Source organism: Euleptes europaea, chromosome 10 (assembly GCF_029931775.1).
Source record: "Euleptes europaea isolate rEulEur1 chromosome 10, rEulEur1.hap1, whole genome shotgun sequence".
NCBI lineage: Eukaryota > Metazoa > Chordata > Lepidosauria > Squamata > Sphaerodactylidae > Euleptes > Euleptes europaea.
The window spans coordinates 9,461,618-9,488,522 of NC_079321.1; the positions used below are offsets into that span (position 1 = coordinate 9,461,618).

Sequence of the window (26,905 nt, forward strand, 5' to 3'; positions counted from 1 at the left end):
AACACTTGGATCATTGTTCCTAATGGAAAAGGATGGAGATCGGGTATTAAAGGGAATTTCCATTGTTGCTCTAAAGGGGTCAACGTGTCACTTTTAATTTATCGGGGTCAAAGAAGCTCATTTCTAAAAGCTGTTTGGAAAGAGCATAAGGTGGTACGAGAGGATAGAATGCCCCTCGGTTTCTTTAAACCTCAGTTTGATGCACAATCCTTGATTGCTCTGTCAGATATACAAAACAGACCACAGTTTGGGCATAAACCTTGATTGGTCAGCTGCTTGACACCTTTCCTGACTCCTCACAGAACTCCTGAAGACCATCCCAAGGGCTCTGGCCATGGCAAGCTATTGGCCAAGCGTAGCAAAAGGCAGGGATGCAAAACCTAAGACTCCTGAGAGGTCCTCAGGCTGCACTCAGCAGGGCCAATGGTCAGCAACACTGCAGCATCAGCTGCAAATATCCGGGATATAATCGCTGCTGCTGGTGTACAGGGTGTTCTGTCTTACCAGCAAATTACTTGGAATTGACCTGGGATCTTGGCAGGGGGGATGTAGGAAGGGGGGAAGCTGGAAAGGAGGCTCTGTGGCTAAATCTTGAAGATGTTCTTCACCCATGCATGTGGGAAATACAATTGGCCGTCCCATCTCATCCCACCTTCTGTCCCTCTTCTGTCCCTCAACCACTCTGCACCAACATGTATTTGTTGGAGTCAGCAACTCAGCATGCCTGAACACTGGGGCGCTACATCACTCTAAGTGTGTATAAGTGCCATCTCCTTGAATGGGATGTCCCTCTCTTTGTATGACAGATGGGGGAAATGTGCAAAGCACCAGAGGTTACAAGGTGTTTATCTAATCACTTGTAGCTACTCCAAATTTGTACAAAATAGTAGTAACATCAAAGGTTCAATTAAACTGCGAACATGTATTACAGCATACAAATAATGAGCAAACACAAAAAGCAAAATTGTTGATAATATAACATAAAACAGTGACAGGTTTGCCGGCTAGTATCCCGTTTCAATATCCTTCTTCGGACTATAACCTTGAAATTCAACAACAAGCAGAAGTATAACTAGTACACATATCTTCTGTTTGCTCAAACACTCTGCACCAATATGCATTTGTTGGAGTGAGCAACTCAGCATGCCTGAACACTGGGGGTGGGGGTGCTACATCACTCTAAAGTGTGTAGAAGTGTTATCTCCTTGAATGGGATGTCCCTCTCTTTGTCAGAACCTGGGAACTGCCCTCTGACCCCTCCTCTCTCTCTAGTCATTTATGCCTGGGAGTTTTACTTGAGGTTCATTGCTCACTGGATGCAAACTTTCCTGTTGGGAACCTATGCAGCAGCAGTCTCCAAGCTCAAATCAAGTCCCGCCCCTTTAAATGCTGCTTTGTAATTGGCTTTCTTGTAGTGCTTATTGTGAGAGAAAATCCCCCCAACCCATTTGCCACATAACAAATCATTTTAACAACAACAACAAAAGGGAGCACTCTGAAAGGAGGGGACGGGGGAGAAATCAAAGCCTCGGCTTTAAAAAAATGTCCTTCTGCTCACAAAGAGCTCCCAGGAAGCAGGAGGTATTTCAATCCCCGCCTCTGGACATGCTGCTTTGTAATTGGCTGTGTGAGTAACCAAGCTTGCATGTCCTGGACTTTGCCTTATGCATGGGGATTTCACCAGGGCTTTGCTCAGGGAAGATGGAAGTGTAGGGTTAACAGAGGAATGGGAAGACCCAGACATTGTGAGGGCTGGCAGCGAGGTCATCACTAATGGATGGAAAACTCTTGCATAACTCCAAGGGACAACCAATTCAGACAGGGGGCAAACGTGAGTGAAAGTACCCATGCATAAACGACCTCTGGGTTCTTTGTTCTTTCCATTCTCCACATGGTTTTTCATGGAGTCACATGTTACCTACAGGTCTCTCCTGTAGAAACAAAGCCTGATACTTCCATACAAATGATGCCAGATCAGTAGGCTTGCCAATTGCCTGCCAATGGACCGGGCTGCCTGCCACCCCTCCGCTGGTTGGTGGGCAGAAGAGGACCAGCTGGTGGAGAGCGATCATCATTTCCGTGTAAACCCGGAAGTGACACAGACACTCTAGTACTCCCCCCCCCTCAAAACTCTATGGGTTCCAGACGAGAGCACTAAAGCATCCCTGTCACTTCCGGGTTTACCCACAGGGCTGCCATCTGCCAGGTACCAGCTGAAATCCCAAAATAACACCCTATGCTGTAATGAGGATAACTCAAGACAAGAAACAGCATGTAGCTCAAATTAATCACTATATTACCACCCTACAATAGATCTAAACCGATACAAAAATCCCAAGTACACAATACAAACAAAACACAACCCAACAAGCTTGTAATACCAACAATGCTACAGTAATACCCTTCCCAGATGGATCATGTCAGAAGGTTTATAGAGGTTATAAACGATATGTAGCCGTTTCAAACCAGCTAAATCTTCAGTGACACGCAGAGAAAACATTTCAGCTGTCCCCATGCCGTGTAAAAAGCTCCGGCTAATGAATCCAGAGGGTGGGCAGAGCTTAGCACCAAGTTCTAAGTGGGGGGGGGGGTGCTCAGTTCTGGCATTCCCTCCCCTTTAGCCCCTTAACAGGGCTTTTAAAAAAACACTCAGGTGTGAGCCAGAGCTCAGCTTTTGGGGTGAAGGGGGTTTGCTGGTGTTGGGTCTTAGATAGCGAGATTCGTTACATGTCAGACAGTCAAAGGGTTAATTAGCCAAATGGTCAGGAAGAGCAGATCTCCAATGCTTCCATGTCATATGGTCACGTAGGCAAAGTAATCTGCATTTTACTGCTTTGGTATATCCTTTGTTTGAAAGAGAAACTGTATCTCAGTTACTTGCAAGTTACCAACCTGCAAGCATGGAAGAGTACATTCTCCCTGTGAGAATGGCTACTCTTGAGTAAGCGTAGTAACTGCTAAAGGAGTTTAGCAAGTCTAGGGAACTTAGATATGTAGAATGCTTATTGTTTAATCCATGTACCCTACCCTTGAGATTAGTTAGTAAAGAATTGATTTGATTAAGAAAATGACTCTGTGGTATTTTTGTGTGTGACTAACCTTTATTTTCAATAAGCCAAAAACCAAGATCCATCACCCTGAATGGTAGCAGATTAATTGAGTGAGTTTCAGATCCTAACAGCTGGGCTGTGGGGGGCAGCAAGATTGTTGTCAGCTTGGAGGAGAGCAGGAAGAGTGTGGGAAGGAAAGGGGCCGACAGTGAGCAGTGCAGGGAACGGGGCATGTGAATGCCATCCTCGCAAGCCTCAGTCCCACTTCCTGCTGCTTGTACAGCGGCTGGGGGCTGCTTGAGAGCCAGCGTGGTGTAGTGGTTAAGAGCAGTGGTTTGGAGCGGTGGAGAACCGGATTTGATTTCCCGCTCCTCCACATGAGCGGCGGAGGCTAATCTGGGGAACTGGATTTGTTCCCCCACTCCTTCACACAAAGCCAGCTGGGTGACCTTGGGCTAGTCACAGCTCTCTTAGAGCTCTCTCAGCCTCACCTACCTCACAGGGTGTCTGTTGTGGGGAGGGGAAGGGGAGGTAATTGTAAGCCGGTTTGAATCTGCTTTAAGTGGTAGAGAAAGTAGGCATATAAAAACCAACTCTTCTTCTTCTTCTTTGCCTGCCCCTATATGTCTAGGTGACCTTAGGAGTGACACTTCACCTCTAGGGTCACCAGCTCCAGCTTGGAAAATACCTGGAGAATTTTGGGGCGGAGCCTGAGGAGGGCAGGGTTTGGGGAGGGGAGGGACTTCAATGCCATAGAGTCCAATTGTCAAAGCGCCCATTTTCTCCTGGTGAACTGATCTCCGTTGGCTGGAGATCAGTTGTAAGAGCAGGAGATCTCCAGCTAGTACCTGGAGGTTAACTCAAGACCAAAAACAGCACAAAGCTCAAAATATGCAATGTATTACCAACATACAGTACAGACAGAAACAGATTCCAAATTCCCAACCACACGATAAATACAAAATACAGTGAGCCTGTATCACCAACAATACTACAATGATACTCTTCCCAGACAGTCCATGTCAATAAGTTTGTAAAAGTTATATAGCCATTCCAACAAGCAAGGTCTTCAGTGACATGCGAGGGGACTCATCAGCTGTCGCCGTGCCGTGTTTTTTGTCTTGAGTTAGTCTCATTACAGCATAGGGTATTATTTTGGGTTCAGTACCTGGAGGTTGGCAACCCTATCCATCTCTCATCTGCAATATGGAGATACTAATATAATAATGATGAATATCAGCCTGCCTTACACAGACCTTGTTACAATTACCGTGAAAAGGGATGTGAAGCGCTTCAAACACTGAAAGCAAATTCTAAGTATTATGACTAGTCAGATTAGAACAGAAACAGCTTTTAAAACCACTGTGACAGTTTGCAAACTGCACTGGTGGATGAATGAGCCTCAATAGATTTCGAGGGCATAACTCTGTTTAGGAGTGCAGGATTAGTATAGCTACAGGGCAGTGCCGGATTTACGTATAAGCTAAACAAGCTATAGCTTAGGGCCCCACTCTCTTGGGGCCCCGCAAAAAATTTAAAGGAAAAAAAACTGGATGTACATTTCCAAAATATAAGATAAAAAACAAATAAAATAAAACCTACATACAGCAACAGTGTTTTGTGTTGATAAAATACATATTTTGTTATGTGCGAATGGCTTTAGATACCTATTAGGTCCATAAATTACCATATAGCATATATTCAGCACAAAAAACAGCGACAATTTGTTGTTGACAAAGGAGAGCTGGACATATAAAGGGCCCCATTACCTTCAATAGCTTAGGGCCTCATCAAACCTAAATCCGGCCCTGCTACAGAGGGGACGTCTTGGGTCCTACCATGCTGGAGGGATGTGGAATGGTGTGGTATAGCCCAATCTCGTCAGAGCTCGGAAGCTAAGCAGGGTCAATACTTGGGAACGGAGACCACCAAGGAAGACTCTGCAGAGGAAGGCAATGGCAAACCACCTCCGCTTCTCACTTACTTTGAATGCTCGTCGCGGGGTCACCATAAATTGGTTGTGACTTGACAGAATGTACATACATACAGACATAGGGCGAAAACGCATGGTCACTTTATCCTCCTTTAATCCCTGTTTTAGCCAGGATCGAATGCATATTAGGTGAAACGCACGCGTTCGATCCCAGCTGAATCCTGGCTGAAACAGGGATTAAAGGAGGATAAAGCGACCGTGCGTTTTCGCCCATAGAAGGAATCAGATGCAAATCTAGCAAACAACATTCATACCTTTCCCAGGCCTCCCTGTGAAAAATTCAGGCATTTAAGACACTGTTACAGAAATAAGATATATAAAACCCTCTGGCTGCAGGTGTGTGAATTACCCAGTGCTTCAATTCCTCCCAAAGGCAAGAGTCTCCTTCCCTTAAGCCACATCATTGTGACTGAATGCCTGGGTGTGATTGCTCCAGAGCAGTGGTTCCCAACCTTTTTTTGACCAGGGACCACTAGGACTTTTTTGTTCGGTGCAGGGACCCCAAGGTTCAAAATAAAAATTCTGAGAATTTGAAAATAAACTTTAATCATAAGTGTTAGTTAAACATTAAACTTAGAATAATATTTGAATATATATTTTTATAATAGAGAACTTTTAATTGAAAATATTAATTTATTATGGGTTTATAATTTTGTTTCGCGGACCTTAATTTAGTTCTCACGGACCCCTGGGGGTCCACGGACCCCTGGTTGGGAACCAGTGCTCCAGAGGATAATAAAACGATTCCACTCAGCGAAGCAGAGAGAAGGAAGGTGGTCTGTGTGATGGAGGGAACCCTCCTCCCCTTCACCTTGGGGGTTGAGAGACCCCCTCCAGGCCTGAAAGGCAAATCTATCTGCAGCCAGAGATGTCCTACCCCTGCGCTGGATGCACGTTTTGTGGCACTGAACTCATTATGTACTTTATGCTCCTGATTTTGTCTCTCCTGAATCTACTATGATTTTTCATAGTTTACTGTGGTTATGAGGAGAAAAGCCCCTTTCTCCATATCATTCATACCTGTACGACCTGTATGGGCCTCAATAGCTGTCACATCACTGTAAGCCACATAAGGATTGCATTGCGCCAATCCATGTATTGACCACTGAGAAACTTTTGCAAATAAATAAAAATAGAAACAAATACAGAAGAAGAAGAGTAGGTTTTTGTACCCTGCTTTTCTCTACCTTCAGGAGCCTCACCATCACATTCCCTTCCTCTTCCCCACAACAGGCACCTTGTGAGGTAGGTGGGGCTGAGGGAGTTCTGAGAGATCTGTGACTGGCCCAAGGCCACCCAGAAGGCTTCATGTGGAGGAGTGGGGAATTGAACCTGGTTCTCCAGAGTAGACTTTGCCACTATTAACCACTACACCGCGCTGGGTTTCGCCATTAAAGGAAGCCACAGCCCTCAGTTTGCAAGCCCTGAGCAAGGCAGTTAATGATATTTCGTTTTGGAGGTGATTCATTTGTAGGGTCGCCATAAGTTGGGAGCAACTTGACGTCACTTAGCACACACTCTCAGCCACCATATTGAAACCAAATGGGCCATGGGTGAATGTTACACCAGAGCTCGGGTGATTCCTGTTGTTTTCAGTGCATGATCCTGAAGAGATGAAAGCAGCCCCCAAACTAATGAAGCCAACCGGGGCAGGGGAGTTGCCTCATCAGTTGCAAAGCCTGTAAATCCAACTCAGGCTTTTTACACATGAGAGCACACACAAAGTCTTTGGGACTCCCAAACCGGCTCCAGATGTCTCAGCACAGCTAGTTCTCTGCCCCAACTCAAGATCTTACTATCAGGCTGATAGTTATGGTACCCATAAAAAACTCTGATTGTAGAACATAAATTGGGTGTGTGTGTAAAGTGCTGTCAAGTCGCAGCCGACTTATGGTGACCCCTTTAGCGGTTTTCATGGCAAGAGACTAACAGAGGTGGTTTGCCAGTGCCTTCCTCTGCACAGCAACCCTGGACTTCCTTGGTGGTCTCCCATCCAAATACTAACCAGGGCTGACCCTGCTTAGCTTCTCAGATCTGACGAGATCAGGCTAGCCTGGGCCATCCAGGTCAGGGCAGAACATAAATTACACCGTTAAAAAAATTACACATTAAAAAAATACATAGAACACCACAATTAAGCTGGTCATGTATTTGAAAACAAAATGTACTCGCAGATAAAGTCCAGGAGATTATTTTTTTGGGAAAAGTGCTAGCTGGTGATCATGCCCAATTGTGTCGAGGGACACTTCCTTGTGAAGCAGGAAGTGTTCCTGATATATATACTCTGCTCCAATTCAGGCTGGGTTCAATTCCAGCCGCAGCTCTTCAGACAACTCAAAAGGACCACGCTTGAAAGGTACTGTAGAAAAGACTTTCACTGTAAATGACAAAAAAAAGGCTCAAGGTCCATTGGTTCACGTTTCAAGCAGCTTTCCAGCTTGTTTTTGAAGCAATTATTTAAATAAAAATTATAATTTAGAACTGTTTTTGGATCGGGAAAATGGCACTGAGGAAAGGGCCCTTACAGCCCATTCCTGAGCCGCACCGGCAGCTGCACAGAAAGGCTGGCGATGGCCCGCTCCGGCGCAAGGGCCCACAGCACCGGCGTCTGGGAGGCGCACGCTGGCGTTTGTGGCCCCAGTGTCGGCGTACCAGGACAGACGCTGGTCTCCGGCCACTGGGGCTGCAGTGCCAGGTCCGAATGCCCGTGGAACCTGCCGCCACTGTCCTGCCAACAGCAAAGGCTGTGGCAGCAACCTGAGAGGCATTCCCGGGGCGTTACGGTGTCCCGGCAGGTGATCTTGGGGCTTAACGGCATCCTGGGAGTGTTCCAGGGGCATTACGATGCTGGCCAGGGGGCAGGGCCTCCGTTAGGGCCATTTCAGCTCGGGAACGCCCCCCTTTTTTACACCCAAGATATGCCATCTTTTAGGGTGGCATGATTTTTTTGCGCCGGCAAAAGTAGCAATAGAGATCCTTTATATCCCTTATATCCCAATACTCCCCTCACCTTGTGAATGGGACATAAAGGCTCAGGGATCTCTGATCCTACTTGCCTCTGATGAAGGGACCTTCAACTCTCAAAAGCTTAGAGCATAAAAATTTGTCAGTCTCTAAGGTGCTACTGGACTCAAATCTAGGAAAGGGTTAATTAACCCCCCTTCCCCAGCATTAATTCCCTGATCAAAACCTCAGCCCTTTGCGGTGGCTTTAAAGAAAGGGACAGGGCATCCAGAAATCTGATCTTGCGCTCTCAACCAGCTAGGATTGCCAATCTCCAGGTATGAGCTGCAGAACTCCTGCTATTACAACTGATATCTAGCCGATGGAGATCAGATCACCTGGAGAAAACGGCTTCTATGGGAATTGGACTCTATGACATTGAAGTCCCCCCTCCCCAAACCTTGCCCTTCTCAGGCTCTGCCCCAAAAACCTCCTGTCGGTGGCGAAGAGGGATGTGGCAACCCTAGTCCAGCTGTCTCAATTTACTTCTTAGAACTCCATTTAAGTATTGCAATGGAAAACATTCTCATAGCTTTAAATCTCAGTTCTGGCTTTTTATCTTGCAAGATGCATGTTCTCTGTTTACTTCCCTGTTAATTTGTTTTCGTTTCTGCATGAAGAGGTTTGCCAGTGCATTAGTGGCACAGTTGATTTTCTAAGAGGAAGTCTGATCTATCGAAGGGTCCAAGAGGGGCTTTGCTTCACATGGCACAAATCTTTAAAAAGTCCTACTGTTGACAGGGAGAGATTATTCAAGCCCAGCTCTGCACAGATTGATGTGAGCGATGGCCTTCTGAAAAGCCTACAATGTGTCCAGCTTGCCAGCTTGCTTGGGTTTGGAAAACTCTGTTCTGCTCAAATTATGTGGCCACATAAAATAAACATGTTGATCAAGATATCCACCAGAAAGCGAGTGCAAAATAGGCATCAGAAACAGGGAGGGATAGTGTCGAAGGCTTTCACGGTCAGAGTTCATCAGTTCTTGTAGGTTATCCGGGCTGTGTGACCGTGGTCTTGGTATTTTCTTTCCTGATGTTTCGCCAGCAGCTGTGGCAGGCATCTGCAGAGGAGGAACACTGAAGGGCAGGCCGGGTCTCTCAGTGTCAAAGTGTGATGGCAGAGTAATATGTATAGTCAGAAGGGAGTTGGGTTTGAGCTGAGTCATTGTCCTGAAAAAGTATCAAAGGTAATGTGCTAATCATTGTCCTATAAGTATCAAGGTAATGTGCTAATTAGGGTGTGGTATGTTAATATGGAGCCATTGTATCCTGAAGTGATCTGTTAACATGTGGAATCCAAAGCTAATCTGCATGGCTATTGTGGACTGTAGTCTTTGTTAGTCAGACCAGTGGAGAAAGTACCGTAAAGTGCCCATGCCTAAAAGACGTTCATTTTAAAACTCAGTTCTGGCTTTTTATCTTGCAAGATGCATGTTCTCTGTTTACTTCCCATTTAATTTGTTTTCGTTTCTGCATGAAGAGGTTTGCCAGTGCATTAGTGGCATAGTTGATTCTCTAAGACAGTGGTTCTCAACCTTTTTCGAGTCGCGACCCCCTTTTACAATTGCCAAGTAACCTGTGACCCTCGTCACATTTGCATAAATTTGCATAAATGACATTTTCAATAGGATAAAGAAAACACATTTGTTTTTTTGGCAGTCCAGGGTATCCACATATATAATTACTTTAAATTTTAAAGTTTAAAACAAACAAGCAAACGGTACTACCACCTTTTGCGCAGCGGCTGTGACTGTGTGGCGCGGCAACCTTTCCTGGCATGGAGGAAAGAGTGCCTCTGAGCATGCACTGCGTTCCTTGTCCTCCCCTCTCTCCCCAAAAACTCTTCCAAGCAGGCCGGGGCTCTCGCGAGGAAACCCCCTCTCTTGTGACTGGGACACTGCTTGTGCACAGAACTGCAGTTATCCCTCAAAGCGGAGCTCCATTTAATCATCTCACGAGAGCGAAGGGCCAGGAAAGAGCCGAGGGCCGCTTATCCCGCTCGGACTTTTCGTGCCTTTTTCTCCCCTCTGCCAGTCACCGGTCCTTCTGCGCCTCACCGAACCTGCACGCTCGAGGGGGAAATCCCGAACTGCGCATGCACCTCGACTCTCTCCCCTTGGCCTTGCCAGAGCGGAACTGATGACTCAGGGCAGAGCGGAACTGATGACTCAGGGCAGAAAAGCGAAGCCACACTACAGACATGCGCACTTGGATTCCAGGCTGAAGCTCCCACCCCACCCAAGTGCGGCTAAAAGTAAAAACAATGTGGCTGTAGCGGCCTCAAGGGGGACCGCCCTCTTCTCCTCCGAGACCTGAACTGGCCGAGCCAGGGGAGCTTCCTCGGCCTCCCACACATCTTGCCGCATCATCCGCCTGGCGCAGGTGCAACCGTGCCCAGGGCTGGCCCACCCGCCTCTCAGCTGGGCAGCAGGGCTACAGCTGGTGTGCGCCGGCATGCCGCCACGTCTCTGCAGCCTGGCTCCTTCTGGCTGTCGGTCGGCCAGTTCCTCACCTCTCTGCTTGGGGTCTTCCCTGCCCTCGCAGACGGATCAGGGTTACAGGGCTTCTGGGTTAGTCCTGGACAGCCAGGGATGGGGGCTGTCCCAGGTCAGTGGCGGCGACCCCCCAGAAAACACTTCGTGACCCCCTTGGGGGTCCCGACCCCTAGGTTGAGAACCACTGCTCTAAGAGGAGGTCTGGCCCAACAAAGGCTCCAAGAGGGGCTTTGCTCCACATGGCACAGATCCTTAAAAAGTCCTACTGTAGACAGTGAGAGATTATTCAAGCTCAGCTTCTGAAAGGCCTACAAGTGTGTCCAGATTGTCAGCTCTGTTCTGCTCAAATTATGTAGCCACATAAAATAAACATGGTGAACTATTCATGAGATCAAAATATCCACGAGAAAGCAAATGAAAAAAAGGCATCACAAACAGGGAGGGATAGGGTTGCAAACTTTCAGGTAGTACCTGGAGATTCCTGCTATTAATCCCCAGGTGATTAAGCTCAGTTTCCCTGGAGAAAATGGCTGCTTTGGAAGGTGGACTCTATGGCATTACATCCTGCTGGGGTCCCTCCCCTCCCTAAACCCCATCCTCCCCAGACTTCACCCTCAAAATCTCTAAGTATTTCCCAATCCAGAGCCAGCAACCCTCGCTATTGGGGGAGGTTTTTGGGGCAGAGTCTGAGGAGAGCTGGGTTTGGGGAGGGGAGGAACTTCAGTGCCATAGAGTCCAATTGCCAAAGTGGCCATTTTCTCCAGGTGAACTGATTTCTATTGGCTGGGGATCAGTTGTAATAGCAGGAGATCTCCAGGTAGTACCTGGAGGTTGGCAACCCTGCCTCCGGGGGTGTTGTGTGACTCAGTACTCAAATGCCTTAAGGAAGTCAAGATCCTAACCCTATTTGCTGGTTGTTTTTCTCCCTAGAGATGCTTCTTCTGACCCTACTCCTGTTCTTGACTGCTATTCCAGACCTGTCTCTAGGAAAGGTATGAGCCACATACAATATCTATGGGACCTCTTATTGTAATATCTGTCAGACATCTCTTGATGAGGAACCTAAGATTACATGGACCATACAATTTCTGGAAATACTTCTCCATCTGGCCCTCATTCTCAGCAGACCTATATTGATTTACTCAGCCAGGTTATAACTAACCTGAATGCCAAGCAGTGGTTTTCACATAGCATACCTTACAGGAATTAATTTCCACATTGAATACTTGAACATCTGCCACAGATCCTCCAGCACACTGTAGGGTTTTCTGGGACACTTCCACAGCCACATGGTTCATGTGTAAGGTTGCCAGCCTCCAGATGGTATAGAATAGACCATGCATGCATGCATGTCAGACCTTTTTTGGGGAGGGGCTGTGACTCAGTGGTAGAGCATCTACTTGGCATGCAGAAGGTCCCAGGATCAATCCCCGGCATCTCCAGTCAAAGGGACTAGGCAAGTAGGTGATGTGAAGGACTTCTGCCTGAGACCCTGGAGAGCCACTGCCGGTCAGAGTAGACTGTACTGACTTTGACAGACCAAGGGTCTGATTCAGTATAAGGCAGTTTCATGTGTTCATACACACAAATTTTCACACTCCTTAGATTTGCCCACCTCCTGTGGAGAACAAATCTTTCCCTCCAAACCACTGAATCAGGAGTCTCCCTATTTCAGGAGCCACCTCCCACTTAGTGACTGAAGAAAGGGTTATCTCTCTTCCCCAATCTTCCCCTTGTCACTACTCAGTTTTGGTTTATACACGCTAGGTAATATATGAACACACAGGTTCTTAGAGTCTCTACACACAACCACACAGTTCAGGAGCTCAGAGCTAAAGGATCAAGAACTTCTCTCTCTCTCTCCAAGAAGACTCATGTCATCTCACCATACCCTTCCCACTGCCTGTTGACATCGGCTGACAGAACTCCTTGGTCTCAGTGCTTACATTTAACCCTGTAACCGTCACAGAGCGGCATCTCCCTAGAGCTTCAGAAGGAAATTGTGGACAAACACAATGAAATGAGGAGAAACGTGCAACCAACCGCCAGCAATATGCTGAAAATGGTAAGATATCATGCACAGAATAAGTTCTGGATACTGATGATTTTCTTTCACTATGACCAGTTTCAGGTTGCCAGCTGTGGGTTAAGGAAATACCTGGATATTTGGGGGGTGGGCCTTAGGGAGGGCAGGGTTTGGGGGAGGGACCTGGCAGGGTACAATGCCATAGAGTCTACCTCCAAAGCAACCGTTTCCTCCAGGGGAGCTGATCTCTATTGTCAGGAGACCAGTTGTAATTGTGGGAGATCTCCAGGTCCCACCTGGAGGTTGTTTTAAAATTAGTCTTGAATTGCATTTTTGTACGTTTTTACTGTGTTTATGACATTTTAATGGATGTTAGCCACCCTTAGCCCGGCTTCGGCCAGGATAGAATGTGGGATATAAGTCCCCCCCCCCAAAAAAATAGACAGAACTAAGCATTTTAAGATATGCTGATTTCAGTAAGAAAGGCACATTGGCCTGACCATTGATACAGGCCTGTTTCCCACGTGGTTACCCCACAGACTACTTCAGGGCTTCCTTTTGATTAGGCATGCCTTTCCCGACCGTCAGAGGTCACCTTTCAATCCTCGCGTGTTTCAGTGCATTTTGCTCGTGTTTTCCAGATACTGTTTTAGCTAGAAGCCGGAAAACGCAAACAAAATGCACAGGGAGCATGAGGCGACCTCTGATGGAAGAAGAAGAAGAAGAAGAAGAAGAAGAAGAAGAAGAAGAAGAAGAAGAAGAAGAAGAAGAAGAAGAAGAAGAAGAAGAAGAATTGGTTTTTGTATGCCAACTTTCTCTACCACTTAAGGGAGACTCAAACAGGCTTACAATCGCCTTCCCTTCCCCTCCCCACAACAGACACCCTGTGAGGGAGGTGGGGCTGAGAGAGCTGTAAGACAGCTGCAACTATCCCAAGGTCACCCAGCTGGCTACATGTGGAGGAGTGGGGGAACAAATCCAGCCCACCAAATTAGCCTCCGCAGCTCATGTAGAGGAGTGGGGAATCAAACCTGGTTCTCAAGATCAGAATCCACTGTTCCAAACCACTGCTCTTAACCACTACACCAGACATGCCTAATCAAAAGAAGCCCTGAAGCAGTTGGCAGGGGTGACCATGAGGAAGCAGCCCTGCATAAATGGCCACTTAAAGTTTTCTCACGGCGATCACTATGAAATTTAAGCTTTTTTTATGTGGCTGGGTCATGGATGACCAACACTTGATGTTAGGATCCAAGTGTAATGTGATGTTCTTTTCTGCATTTCTTTGCTTTCCTGAGACGTGGAATGAGAAACTTAGTGATGGTTCTAAAAGATGGAATGACGAATGTCAGACAAAAACCATTCCCCCAGAAGAGAGAATGCTTGATGGTAAGTGAAGTGAAATTATACGATGCACCACAGATAGGAGATGCAGAACGCAGTCCAGAGTCCTGTACGTTACCTGTGTTTTCAACCATGTGGTTCTTACACAGCCAAACTACATATTATGTGGGACATAATAATCACCAGGTGGTGGCTGGAGATCTCCAGGTGACAGAGATCAGTATCCCAGGAGAAAATGGCCACTTTGGCAATTGGACTCTACAGCATTGAAGTCCCTCCCCTCCCCAAACCCCACCCTCCTCAGGCTCCACCTCCAAAATCTCCAAGTATTTCCCAACCTGGAGCTGCTTCAGTCGTCTTGTTTGTGGGCTTCCTAGAGGCACACGCTGTGGGGAGGGGCTGTAGCTTAGTGGCAGAGCATCTGCTTGGCATGCAGAAGGGCCCAGGTTCAATCCTTGCCATCTACAGTTGAAAAGACTAAGTAGGAGGTAATGTGAAAGACCTCTGCCTGAGACCCTGGAGAGCCACTGCAGGTCTGAGTAGACAATACTGACTTTGATGGACCAATGGCCTGATTCAGTTTAAGGCAGTTTCATGTGTTCATGTGACCTCCACACAGAGGTTGATGCAGTCAGTGAACTGGAGGCCCCTTGACCGTGTTCAGGTCCAGTTTTGGACTGATTTACCCGAATTTCTCAAGTCAATATAGACAGGTTCCTGGGTGCTGTGAAGCCCACCACATGCCTCCTGGACATGTGCCCTCATGGCTGATTAAAGCCAGCGGTTGATGTGGTACGGGCTCCTCTGATGGACACTGTCAATCTGTCCCTGAGTACAGGGGTCTTTCCAGGGAGACATAAGGGAGCAGTGGTGAGTCTGCTCTTAAAAAAAAACATTGTTGGATCTGAATGATCCTGCTAGTGTCCACCCAGTTTCAAATTTGTTTCCTGGGCAAGATAGTTGAGAGAAGAAGAAGAGTTGTTTTTATATGCTGACTTTCTCTACCACTTAAGGAAGAGTCCAACTGGCCTACAATCACCTTCCCTTCCCCTTCCCACAACAGACCCCCTGTGAGATAGGTTGGGCTGAGAGAGCTCTAAGAGGGCTGTGACTAGCCCAAGGTCTCCCAGCAGGCTTCATGTGGAGGAATGGGGAGACCAACCCGGTTCTCCAGATCAAAGTAAACCGCTCCAAATCACTGCTCTTAGCCACTACACTATGCAGTAGCGGAGCAGCTATATCTGCTAATGGCTGGATGGCTGGATTCTGTCCCAGATACTCTGGCGAGGTGTCTGGAAGCTCAGGTGAAATGGCTGAAACAAAACTGTCTGAAACAAAATCCACTGAAGATGGAGGTCCTGTGGCTGGGCTGGGGGTGGAGACAGAACACCTGCACCAACCGTCAAGTTTCTGGATTTGACTCCAGATGCCTCCTTAACAATGAAGGCACAGTTCACAAATGTAGCCAGACTGTCATTTTTCCATTTTCACCAGGCTAAGCAGTGGAAGCCCTACCTGGCCCGTCCTGACCTAGCTACAGTGATCCATGCAACAGTCACCTAATAGGCTAGACTACCGCAACTCACTCTATGCAAGGCTTCCCTTAAGGCTGTTCTGGAAGTTTCAGCTGGTCCAGAATGCAGTGCCAAGGGTCCTCATGGGTACCTCATGGTGAGCACATATTCAACCAGCGCTCCGCCAGCTGCATGGGACCATTGTACCTATGGGATCGCCTCTCCCAATACACCCCTCAGTAATAACCTATTAGTGGTCCCCGGCCTGAGAAGTATCTGGCTGTCAGCGTGGTGTAGTGGTTAAGAGTGATGGTTTGGAGTGGTGGAGTCTGATCTGGAGAACTGGATTCGATTCCCCACTCCTCCTCATGAGCAGCGGAGGCTAATCTGGTGAACTGGACTTGTTTCCCCACTCCTACACATGAAGCCAGCTGGGTGATCTTGGGCTAGTCACACTCTCAGCCCCACCTGTACTCAGGGACAGATTGACAGTAGGGCTGTGGCTCAGTGGTAGAGCATCTGCTTGGCATGCAGAAGGTCCCAGGCTCAATCCTCAGCATCTCCAGGTAAAGGGACTAGGCAAGTATTCTGTAAGCCGCTCTGAGCCTGGCTTTGGCGGGGAAGAGCAAGGTAACAAATGGAAATAATAAATAAATAAATAAAAGTAGGTGATGTGAAAGACCTCTGTCTGTGACCCTGGAGACCCTGGGGACCATCGTACCTATGGGATTGCCTCTCTCAGTACACCCCTCAAAGAGCATTGTGCTCATCCAGTAACAACTTATTAGTGGTCTCTGGCATGAGATGTATCCGGCTGTCCTGAACCAGGGCAGAGTCTTTACAGCTCTGGCCTCTGCCTGGTGGAACTTTCTGTCTAATGCAGTGGTTCCCAACCTTTTTTTGGCCATGCCCCCACCTAAGCATCTCTAAAATCCTGATGATCCCCCTGTGACATATAATTCTTAGCGGGCTTTCCCCCTCTCCATTGTCACCAGCTGACCGCCGTGTACATTCTGATTTTAATTTTAAAAATGTGTATGTCACAATATATACTTATATACTGTATATGAGGTTCCTAGAACCATAAGAAATGCAAAAAAAAAATCACTGTTAATAACTCATTCTCGAATTGCCCCCCTTAAAAATCAAATTGCCTCCCTGTGGGGTGTGTGCCCCACGTTGGGAACCACTGGTCTAATGAGACCTGGCTCCGGCAAGAGGGAGATGTTCTGCCAGGCCTATGGTTGAGGGCAGTGATGGTTCCATCCGGCCTTCTACTCTTTACTACTCCAATCTCATTGCAGCTTGCTTCGCCACAGAAACCATCATTTCTGGGGCCCCCCCTTCCCAATATGAGTAAATAATATTGACTGGAAGGGATATCACCTGTATGGTACTCACCATCTTCGTCTGGGGTTTTTAGGATTTTATTGCTGTTTTTATTGTGGTTATGGTTATTGACTGGGAAGGGCAGCCATGATGGAGCTAGAAAAGATTCTGAAGTGTAAGGATATGTCATTGGCCACCAAGATCAAGTTAATTCATGCCATCGTATTCCCTATTACTATGTAAGGGTATGACAGCTGGACATTGAAGAAAGCTGATAGGAAGAAAGTAGATTCCTTTGAAATGTGGAGTTGAAGGAGAGTGTTATGGATACCGTGGACTGCCAAACAAACAAATCAGTGGGTTTTAGATCAAATCAAGCCTGAACTGACCCTAGAAACTAAACTGAGGCTATTGTTTTTTGGTCACATTATGAGAAGACAAGAGTCACTGGAAAAGACAGTCATGCTAGGAAAAGTTGAGGGTAGCAGGAAAAGAAGAAGACCCAACAAGAGATGGATTGACTCAATGAAGGGAGCCAGACTCCTCAATTTGCAACATCTGAGCAAGGCTGTCAAAGATAGACCATTTTGGAGGACATTGATTCATTGGGTCACCATGAGTCGGAAGTGACTTGACGGCACTTAACACACACACGATTATTGATTGTACGCTATGTTTTAATGATGTTACCCGCCCTGAGCCGGCTTGCTAAGGGTGGGGGGGATACCAATCTGAAAAATAAATAAATACATAAACTGCTAGTCATCAGAACTGATGTGTAAGCGCCATCTGGAATTTCGGGTTTGAGCTGTTTAATTTTGGGCTATCATCGATTTCAATCTGTAACTATTTATTATTCTGATATTGTTGTAACAGGAATATTGCTGGATGTCAGCCACTCTGAATCCAACCTCAGTCGGGAAAGGGTGTGTGTGTGTGTGGGGGGGGTCTAATTATAATGTATTGCCATACTGGCTTGCCATACCTAAGTGTGTGGGAGTTCAGCGCTTTAAATAAGGGGCGCTAGGCTCCGCGAGTTCACTTTAGTTCCTGTTTTCTTTCCTTTCTGCGGCAGCTGCAGCTGTTCGGAAGGTTGCAGATTGACAGAGCCACAAAAAACATGTTTTTATTCATGTGGTGCAGTCTCTTTCAGAGAACACCATGCTAAACAAATAAATAAATGTAGGGTTTCGGTTGCAATGGAATTTCTACATGGATGCCAGTTCTTAACAACTCTGAGTATGATTGTGCGTATGACAACTAAATGTCTGCTTTTGTAGGTGTAATGTGTGGTCAGAATACGTTCCAAGCAACTTTACCCGCCTCCTGGCCAAAAATACTTGACTACTGGAAAAGTAAAAGTCGTCTTTTCAAGTATGGCGTTGGGCCTCTTGACCCCCAAAAACCCATTTACAGATATACACAGGTATGAAAATAAACACAATCAGCATCTGGAAAGTAATATGAAACACTGGTAATACCTATCTATACTCCATTTACCTATCCTTTTTAGAATCAAATTTGTAAAAGAGTGGGAATAATGCGTAGAATGGGAGGGAAGGTGGTATGGTATAGCCTAGGGTTGCCAGGTGGGTGGTATTGGTGGGCAATTGCCTGCCAATCCACCCAGCTGCTCCGGGGTCGCGGCTGCGTGTGGGCGCACACACCTGATGACAGCACTTCCGGTTTTACTTCCAGAAGCGCCGCATCGCCGCGGCTGATTTAACACTCCCAGTGCCTTCCTGACCTCTGAGGACAAAAGTCCTCAGGACAATGCCGCTGCCCCGGCATTGGGGCCCTCTGCACCGGCATCCAGGCTACTTACGCCGCCATAAGTGGCCCCAATGCCAGCAGGAAGGGCCGGACGCCGGTCTACGGGCACTCCTAAGCCAGCAACCCTAATGCTGCTGCAGTCCAGGATCATGAGGCATATCGGGTGCACTGATAGGACAGTGATGTTGCTGCCTCTTTGGTGTATCTCAGGCCTCTGAGTATAGCAGCAAAAAACAAGCACAGTCCCAGACCAGACTAGGCCTTGCTTTATGCCGTGAGACTTCAAGCATCTAGAGATAGTAGCGATTTCATTAAAACATCTCTAAGCCAGCATGGAGTAGTAGTTAGCCAGCATGGAGTAGTAGTTAAGAGTGGTGGTTTGGAGCGGTGGGCTCTAATCTGGAGAACAGGGTTTGATTTCCCCACTCCTCCACACGAACGGCAGACACTAATCTGGTGGACTGGATTTGTTTCCCCACTCCTACACATAAAGCCATCTGGGTGACCTTGGGCGAGTCACAGCTCTCTTAGAGCTCTCTCAGCCTCACCTACCTCACAGGGTGTCTGTTGTGGGGAGGGGAAAGGAAGGTGATTATAAGCTGGTTTGATTCTTCCTTAAGTGGTAGAGAAAGTCGGCATATAAAAACCAACTCCTCCTCCTCCTCCTCCTCCTCCTCCTCCTCCTCCTCCTCTTCTTCTTCTTCTTCTTCTTCTTCTTCTTCTTCTTCTTCTTCTTCTTCTTCTTCTTCTTCTTCTTCTTCTTCTTCTTCTTCTTCTTGTAAGGTGGGAAATCCTGAGCTGTATTATGTCCACTTCCCATGATATTTCTGGGATAGACCAAAATCCTACTGAAGCTGATTGAACCAGAAATCATGATGTCTTTAAACACACACACACACACACACAAAACTTTAATTCTGTACCAAAATACTCCCTGATTTTATTGTGTTTTTTTTTTTACATTCACAGGCCATTTGGTATCGCTCCCACCAGATTGGATGCTCTGTTTCTCAGTGCCCAGCCTATAGGCAGAAGTACCTCTATAGCTGCCTGTATTGCCCTGCGTAAGTATAAATTCTGAACAAAATATTCTTCATTCACCCTTCTCCAGAATCTGACTCTCATGAAGAGTTCTGGTGGGCTCAAAGAAAAGCGCTTGCCTCCTTCTCCTGCCCTGGCAAATGAGGAGGATGCCCTTCTAGCAGGACAGCTCCGCTTTCCTGTTGGGAATTCAGCAACCATTAAAAAAAAAAAAAGACTTTACAACAAAGTTATTGTTTAGGGAAACCGTGTGGTTCAGCAAGCCACAGACACAAAGGGCTGTAGCCAGCATTCTGCACTAGACCACGGTACCATATGTCTAGTCTGGGTACAAAGAAATGAATGGAACATCAGCGATTGCCTGATTACCTCCAGAAACTCTTTCAACTTCTTCACCAAAGCCTAATGATCTCTGTTACACACTTCCAGAACATTGTTGTTTTGTGTTAACATTTTGTAATACTTGTGTCGGGAAGGAAAGCAGCACAGTATAGCCTGAGCTTGCCAGATCTTGGAAGCTAAGCAGGGTCAGTTCTTGGAAGGGAGACCTCCGAGGAAGGCTCTGCAGAGAAAGGTAACGGCAAACCACCCGCTGCGTCTCATTCATCTCGGAAGCCCCTTGGTGGGGTCTGCATAAGTTGGCTGCAATTTGATGGCACATTAGACACAAGTTGTATGCGCAAAGTGCCATCAAGTGGCAGCCAACTTATAGCTACCCTGGTGGGGTTTTCAAGGCAAGTGATTAAGCAGAGGGGGTTTGCCATGGCCTTCCTCTGCAGAGTCTTCCTTGGTGGTCTCCCTTCCAAGTGCCAACCCAGCTTAGCTTCTGAGATCTGACGAGACTGGGCTATGATTCCACATCTCTGCACACACATTACTTGAGTTATTATTACTGGCGTTCACCTTTCTTCTTTTTTATTGTTACAAATCGCCAAGTGCCAGTCTGTTCGTTTCCATTGGTTTCCATGTGAAACACATTTCTGGCAATAGCTTGTGTTCCCCCATCCAACTTGCTAACATTTCAGGGACTGAGCTCCTGACCCAAGGTGTCTTCCTTTCCAAATTTCAGATAGATTAGGGTGGGGGGGGGACTGACTTTTGTGAGCAGTTAAAAATGTCATCTTCCTGGGCAGGAAAGAGAAGATATCTGGTAACCCAAGAAAGCAGGTGTGCAAAAACAGGAGGATTTTCATGTATAGGAGTCCCTCTAAGTATAAAGTGTAAGATGAGGTCTGTCTTTATACAAGCACCGATCATGCAAGTGAGGGCATTTTAAACCGGCCTCTTCCCAGAGTTTATCTGAGACTCTTGAAACTGTTCTAGTCAAGTTCCAATACTTGAAATTAAATTGACTGGGAGATCAATGTATAGTATAAAAAGATAAAGGCCCCCTGTGCAAGCAACGGGTCTGTTATGTATGTAGATAGTTAGGCCGGTAAGCAGGGGGGAAACCTAGGAGCTTGAGTCCCTGACGAAGGCTCCTAAAACCTCCACGCACCATTGGCCCTAGCCAAAGCGCCCCATTGGCCCTAAGCTGGGATGCGCCATTGGCGACACGGCGGTTGTTCCCCCCTATCACGGATCAGGGGGGGAGTGGCCACAGGCAGCCAGGGGGGGCATATAAGCAGGGCCGGTTTACACAGTTCTCTAGTTCTGTTCTGTACTTCAATAAATGTGTTGTGTTGGAACTCCGTCTCGACCTCGTGTGTCCTCCCCACGGGGACTTAACAGGGTCATTCCTGACCCATTGGGTGACGTCGCATCCCGACGTTTACTAGGCAGGCTTTGTTTGCAGGGTGGTTTGCCAGTGCCTTCCCCAGTCGTCTCGCCTTTACCCCCAGCAAGCTGGGTACTCATTTGACCGATCTCGGAAGGACGGAAGGCTGAGTCAACCTTGAGCCGGCTGCCTGAAACCAACTTCCGTTGGGATCGAACTCAGGTCATGAGCAGAGCTTGGACTGCAGTACTGCAGCTTACCACTCTGCACCACGGGGCTCTTATGTATAGTGTAGTCCCCTATTTTATGTTTAACAACGGAAACCATGTACAGGATTTTGAAGGCTATAGGTAGATTGCCTAAGGTCCCCCCCCCACCATCACCACCAGGGAAATTGTCTAACCCGAAGCTGTTTTTATAAAACATTAGGGCCGAACTAAACATGAGGGAGTTCTGTTGATTTTAAAATGCTGTGAGGGCCTGATCCTGATTGGGCCGTAGTGTGGTGCTCTCATCCCACACTTCGCATGCCTTTTCATGTGCCAAGACATCCTTTGGGGGTAGCGGCTGTTCTGGGCACTTGATAAAGTGTGGGATGGGTGCGTACAAGAGCGCCTAAGCTAGGGTGGCCACCCTCCAGGTCGTTAAAGCAAAACAACAGCGCACAGGCTCCAAGAAGAACCACTCAGGAAACAATTTAGACAAATCTGTGCTATTAAACTTGGAAAGAATACGTGAAGGATACAAAAATCTACAAAAGACCATTTGAAACACATACAAAGACAAATACATAAAATATATACAAGAAAGTCTACACTGTAAAGAGTAATTCATAGCCAGTCCGTCGGCTATTTTCCGTACAAAGAGACCCACAGTACGATGGCTATCCAGGTTTTTTGAAGGTGGAGTCCGACGGACTGGCTATGATACACACTTAAAAAGATTCTACGGTGTAGGCTTCCTTGTATATATTTTATGTATTTGTCTTTGTATGTGTTTCAAATGGTCTTTTGTAGATTTTTGTATCTTTCACGTATTCTTTCCTAGTTTAATAGCACAGATTTATCTAAATTGTTTCCTGAGTGGTTCTTCTTGGAGCCTGTGCGCTGTTGTTTTGCCTTAACTATACTGTACACAGCATTGGTGAATATTTTTCGTTGAACCGCCAGGTGGTGGCGGGGGATCTCCCACTTGACAACTGATCTCCAGGTGACAAAGTTCAGCTCCCCTGGAGAAAATGGCCGCTTTAGAAGGTGGACCTTACGGCATGATACTCCACTGAGGCCCCTCCCCTTCCCAAAGCCTGTCCTCCTCAGCCCCCAACCCACCCCCCAACCCAAAAACCTCCAGGTATTTCCCAACCTGGAGCTGGCAACCCTAGCCTCAGTCCCTGGTAGGGCTGCCAATCTCCAGGTAGTTTTGAAAACAACCTGGATGGCCCAGGCTAGCCTGATCTTGTCAGATCTCAGAAGCTAAGCAGGGTCAGCCCTGGTTAGTGTTTGGATGGGAGACCACCAAGGAATACCAGGGTTGCTGTGCAGAGGAAGGCACTGGCAAACCACCTCTGTTAGTCTCTTGCCATGAAAACCCCAGAAAGGGGTCGCCAGAAGTTGGCTGCGACTTGAAGGCACTTTACACACACACACATGAAAACAACAGACACCACTGTACTTGTACTGCACAGTTAGAAAATTAGTACAGGAGCAAACAACTATGTAACATAGTGCAAAAATATCTATTTGTGAGCTACCACATAACATACATCACAACAATCAGTAGTCAATACATCAATATCCAAAGTCTATTTATGTGTAGCATGTCATTGCTTATTTCTTCCAAAGGTTATGCACAAGGCATTATACAGCTGGTATCTTCAAGAAGTAGAATCGGAGTAGAAAGGGTCAATTGGGCTCTATGGTATTGTAGTCCCTCCTCTCCCCAACCCCCGCCCTCCTCAGGCTCTGCCCCCAAAACCTGCCGCCAGTGGCGAAGAGGGCCCTGGCAACCCTTGTCCCTGGCGCTGTGGCCCCGGTCAGAGTTGGGCCCTTGTGGCATTTTAAAATGTTGGCAGCATCTCGTGTGGCCCTGAGAAACATTATTGAGAGACTTGAGATTCATTCTCCTCACTTATCTCCCATATCTCCTCTGCTCTTTCTCCCTTTCCCTTGTGTGACTTTTAAGCCCCATCAATGTGCAATGGGGAGATTAACGTTCCTTTTGTAGTTTGCTGCTGGGAGGGAAACCGAAAGCAACAGAGCAGAATAGCCGCAGATTCCCATGTCTGGAATGCAGAAAGGGTTTAAAACAGAAACAAAACAAAAAAAACCCTCTTCGCTTACAAGAAACAAATGCAATAAATAAAAAGGACTCTGCGGGTCAGAGAGCGCCATGATACTAGAAGCAAAAGTTAAATTAATATAACTGACAAATATATTTATATTTGGGAAAAGATCTAATGGGATGATGAAACAAGTCTCCTCAATCAGTAAAGAACTCCCAAAGAACTAAAAATTTAAAGGCACATCCCTAGCTTGACTTCTGAACTGAACCATGTTAGGCAACAGGTGGGAATTGTATACTGAAGGCCTACCCTGCCATAAAAAGCTCCACTGTAGTGACAGCTGTGGTTTTCCTCTGTTCCTTTCTAGTGGACTAGTTTTCCACAAGGAGCGAGTCTTTTATGTAAGAATCAAACCGGCTTACAATCACCTTCCCTCCCCGTCCCCACAACAGACACCCTGTGAGGTAGGTGGGGCTGAGAGACTTCGGAGAGAACTATGACTAGCCCAAGGTCACCCAGTAGGCTTTTTGTGTAGGAGTTGGAAAACCAACCTGTTTCACCAGGTTAGTGTCCGCTGCTCATGCAGAGGAGTGGGGAATCACACCTGGTTCTCCAGATCAGAGTCCACCTCTCTGAACCACTGCTCTTAACCACTGCACCACACTGGCTCTTTTAGCTTCTGAGATCATCCCGGGATTGGGTTAGCCTAGGCCATGCAGCTCCACAATACTATTTTTCAACGTTTTCTGTCCTTTATGAGCTGTACTTGCATGATGAAATGCCCTGCATTGCTCTGTGGTTTCAGAGGGAACATATTCAGCCGAAAAACCAAACCCTACAAAGAAGGCCCGCCTTGTGGAGACTGCCCTGACCACTGTGAGAATAAACTCTGCAGTAAGTAGTACTCAACTCCTTTTTTCTGCTCTCTTCTAAGTCAGGTTAGAACATCTTGCAAAATGAGTCCCTCACAAGGGGTCATTCACACTCTTTTATATAGAATGTCAGCTGAATCTATGTCAGGGTATTATGGTTTTAGCGATGTCTCTGAATCCCATCACACAAAGAAGGGCACATCTGTAGCCTTTTTTCCCATCAAGGTCCATTTGGATATTTATAACATTATTCACGGGCCATACAAAATTATCAACTTAAAAAGTGGCCATTTTCTCCAGGTGAACTGATCTCTATCGGCTGGAGACCAGTTGTAAAAGCCGGAGATCTCCAGCTAGTACCTGGAGGTTGAGTAACCAAAATAAACACCTCTGCACCAGTACCAAGGGTAAGAAAGTTAGTGCAGGAGAGCCTGGCAAAAAACAACTGACAGAACTAGTGATATAACAAGGTGTATTAAGTGCACTAAAAACAACAATAAGGACTAACAGAGCTATATACAAAACATATACAAATTCTTTTCAATAGTCCACAAAGGTACAAATATCCAAAAGATGCTGTATTGATGATGCAGTAAGAGCTTTCTTCATATGGTGAATAGGAAGACGATCATTTCTTTTTCTTCTTCACTTCCGTTCCTGTATATAAAAATTACTTAAATATAGCACATTCCTTAATTTATGAGAAAAGTTAACATAGAAAATAAATATTACTTACAATTAGAATTTTCAATAAATGCACATAAGCACATCCAAGTTCGATTCCTTTCTCCCATAGGGATGAAAAAACAACTATGTAAACTCCAAGTAATATAATTCCAAAGCAGGATACATCATATCAGATACACAGTTGCACAGATGTTTCTTCTAGGTTGACTGTTCCCGGCGGGATAGAGCAAGTAATTAACAGGCTGCAAAATCCATGGAGATAAATAAGCTACAGGTGGCGTATGCGGACTCGGGCTTCTTAAAGGGACATGTTCAAATAAAGCAAGATAAGTTGTTATCCATATTCAATCCAGTGGAACAGATCTGTGCCTTCCAGCCAGGAGGCGCAGATCTGTTTAAAAAGCCCCCCCCCCCCCCGTGCGCCTTTATGGAAGCCCCATGAAGGAGCGCGGGGGGGAACCCCGAATCTGCTGAATTTATTCGCCGAACCCCCAAAGTCGGCGAATTCGACTCCCCCGTTTCCCGCCTTTTTTTTAGTTCGGTTCACCCTGAACTAAAAACCGCCGAATCGGGGAAAATTCGGCTGTTTTTCGGTTCAGGATGAACCGAATCGACAGCCCTAGCTGACAGCATTTCTGTTGAGTCCAGTGGTAGTTAGAAGAAGAAGAAGAGTTGGTTTTATACCCCGCTTTTCCGTACCACAAGGAGTCTCAAAGTGGCTTTCAATTGCCTTGCCTTCCCCTCCCCCACAGCAGGTACTTTGTGAGGTAGGAGGGCTGAGAGAGTTCTTAGAGAACAGTGACTGGCCCACTTCTCCCTCCTCCCACCACTACATGGTCCTGAGCTGAATCAAACTACTGCAGGGTACAAAAACCTCCTCCTCCTCCTCCTATTCTTCTTCTTCTTCTTTTGTCTACACAAACTAGCAGCTGCTTTCTAGGGTCTCAGTAGAGGTCTTTCACATCATCTACTACCTGATCCTTTTAACTGGAGATGTCAGACCTTTGATTGGGACATTCTGTAAGCCAAGCAGGTGCTCTCCCAATGAGTCACAGCTCATCCCCTCAAAAAAAAAAAAAAAAAAGCACATTACAGAAATGAACACAAGAGGTTCCTCGGAGTAAATAACTGAGGCATGGTCTCTGTCCTCCAGCACAAGAAGCTAATATTGCTGATCAATAAGGATTTAAAAAAATCTCTGGCTGTAGCTTAACTTTCATGTTGAGATAATCAGAGGAAAGATTAATAATCTTTAAGTACTTGGCTAGGTTTCTGTCTTTCACATTTAACTTTGTTTTGCTTTGCTTTCTTTCAGCCAACCCCTGCGAGAATAGGGATCAATTTCTAAACTGTGCTGAACTGAAAAAACAGGTGGGCTGTGAAAAAGCCAACAGTACTGGGAAGTGCCAAGCCACCTGCGATTGCCAAAACAAAATTAACTAACAGGTGCATGAACGTCACGTACCAAGACCAACCCTTGGACCACTGTTCCTCATGGAAAAGGATGGAGACTGGGTATTAAAGGGTCAACGTGTCTCTTTTTTGTTCTAAAGGGGTCAATGTGTCTTTTTTAATTTATAGGTTTCTTTAAACCACAGTTTGATGCACAATCCTTGATTGCTCTGTCAGATATACAAAACAGACCACAGTTTGGGCATAAACCTTGATTGGTCAGCTGCTTGACACAATTCCTGCCTCCTCGCAGAACCCCTGAAGACCATCCCAAGGGATCTTGCCGTGGCCAGCTATTGGCCAAGGGCAGCAAAAGGCAGGGATGAAAA

General features: G+C 46.5%; 1 protein-coding gene across 1 annotated transcript; it reads left to right on the forward strand.

Annotated features, from left to right (window-relative positions):
• Positions 1-11,472: 11,472 nt before the first annotated feature.
• LOC130483909 (serotriflin-like) lies at positions 11,473-26,567 on the forward strand. The gene is made up of 7 exons (XM_056856818.1): positions 11,473-11,532; positions 12,510-12,605; positions 13,865-13,955; positions 18,034-18,179; positions 19,496-19,590; positions 24,371-24,459; positions 26,440-26,567. Exons 1-7 carry the CDS (start codon positions 11,473-11,475, stop codon positions 26,565-26,567), a joined length of 705 nt encoding a protein of 234 aa, XP_056712796.1.
• Positions 26,568-26,905: the final 338 nt, after the last annotated feature.

What these genes read in the sequence shown, in the direction of transcription:
- LOC130483909 (XM_056856818.1), top strand. Translation starts at nt 11,473, where the DNA reads ATGCTTCTTCTGACCCTACTCCTGTTCTTGACTGCTATTCCAGACCTG. An exon ending in CAGACCTGTCTCTAGGAAAG is followed by an intron (nt 11,533 to 12,509) that starts GTATGAGCCACA and finishes TAACCGTCACAG; the next exon opens with AGCGGCATCTCCCTAGAGCT. An exon ending in CCATTTACAGATATACACAG is followed by an intron (nt 18,180 to 19,495) that starts GTATGAAAATAA and finishes TTACATTCACAG; the next exon opens with GCCATTTGGTATCGCTCCCA.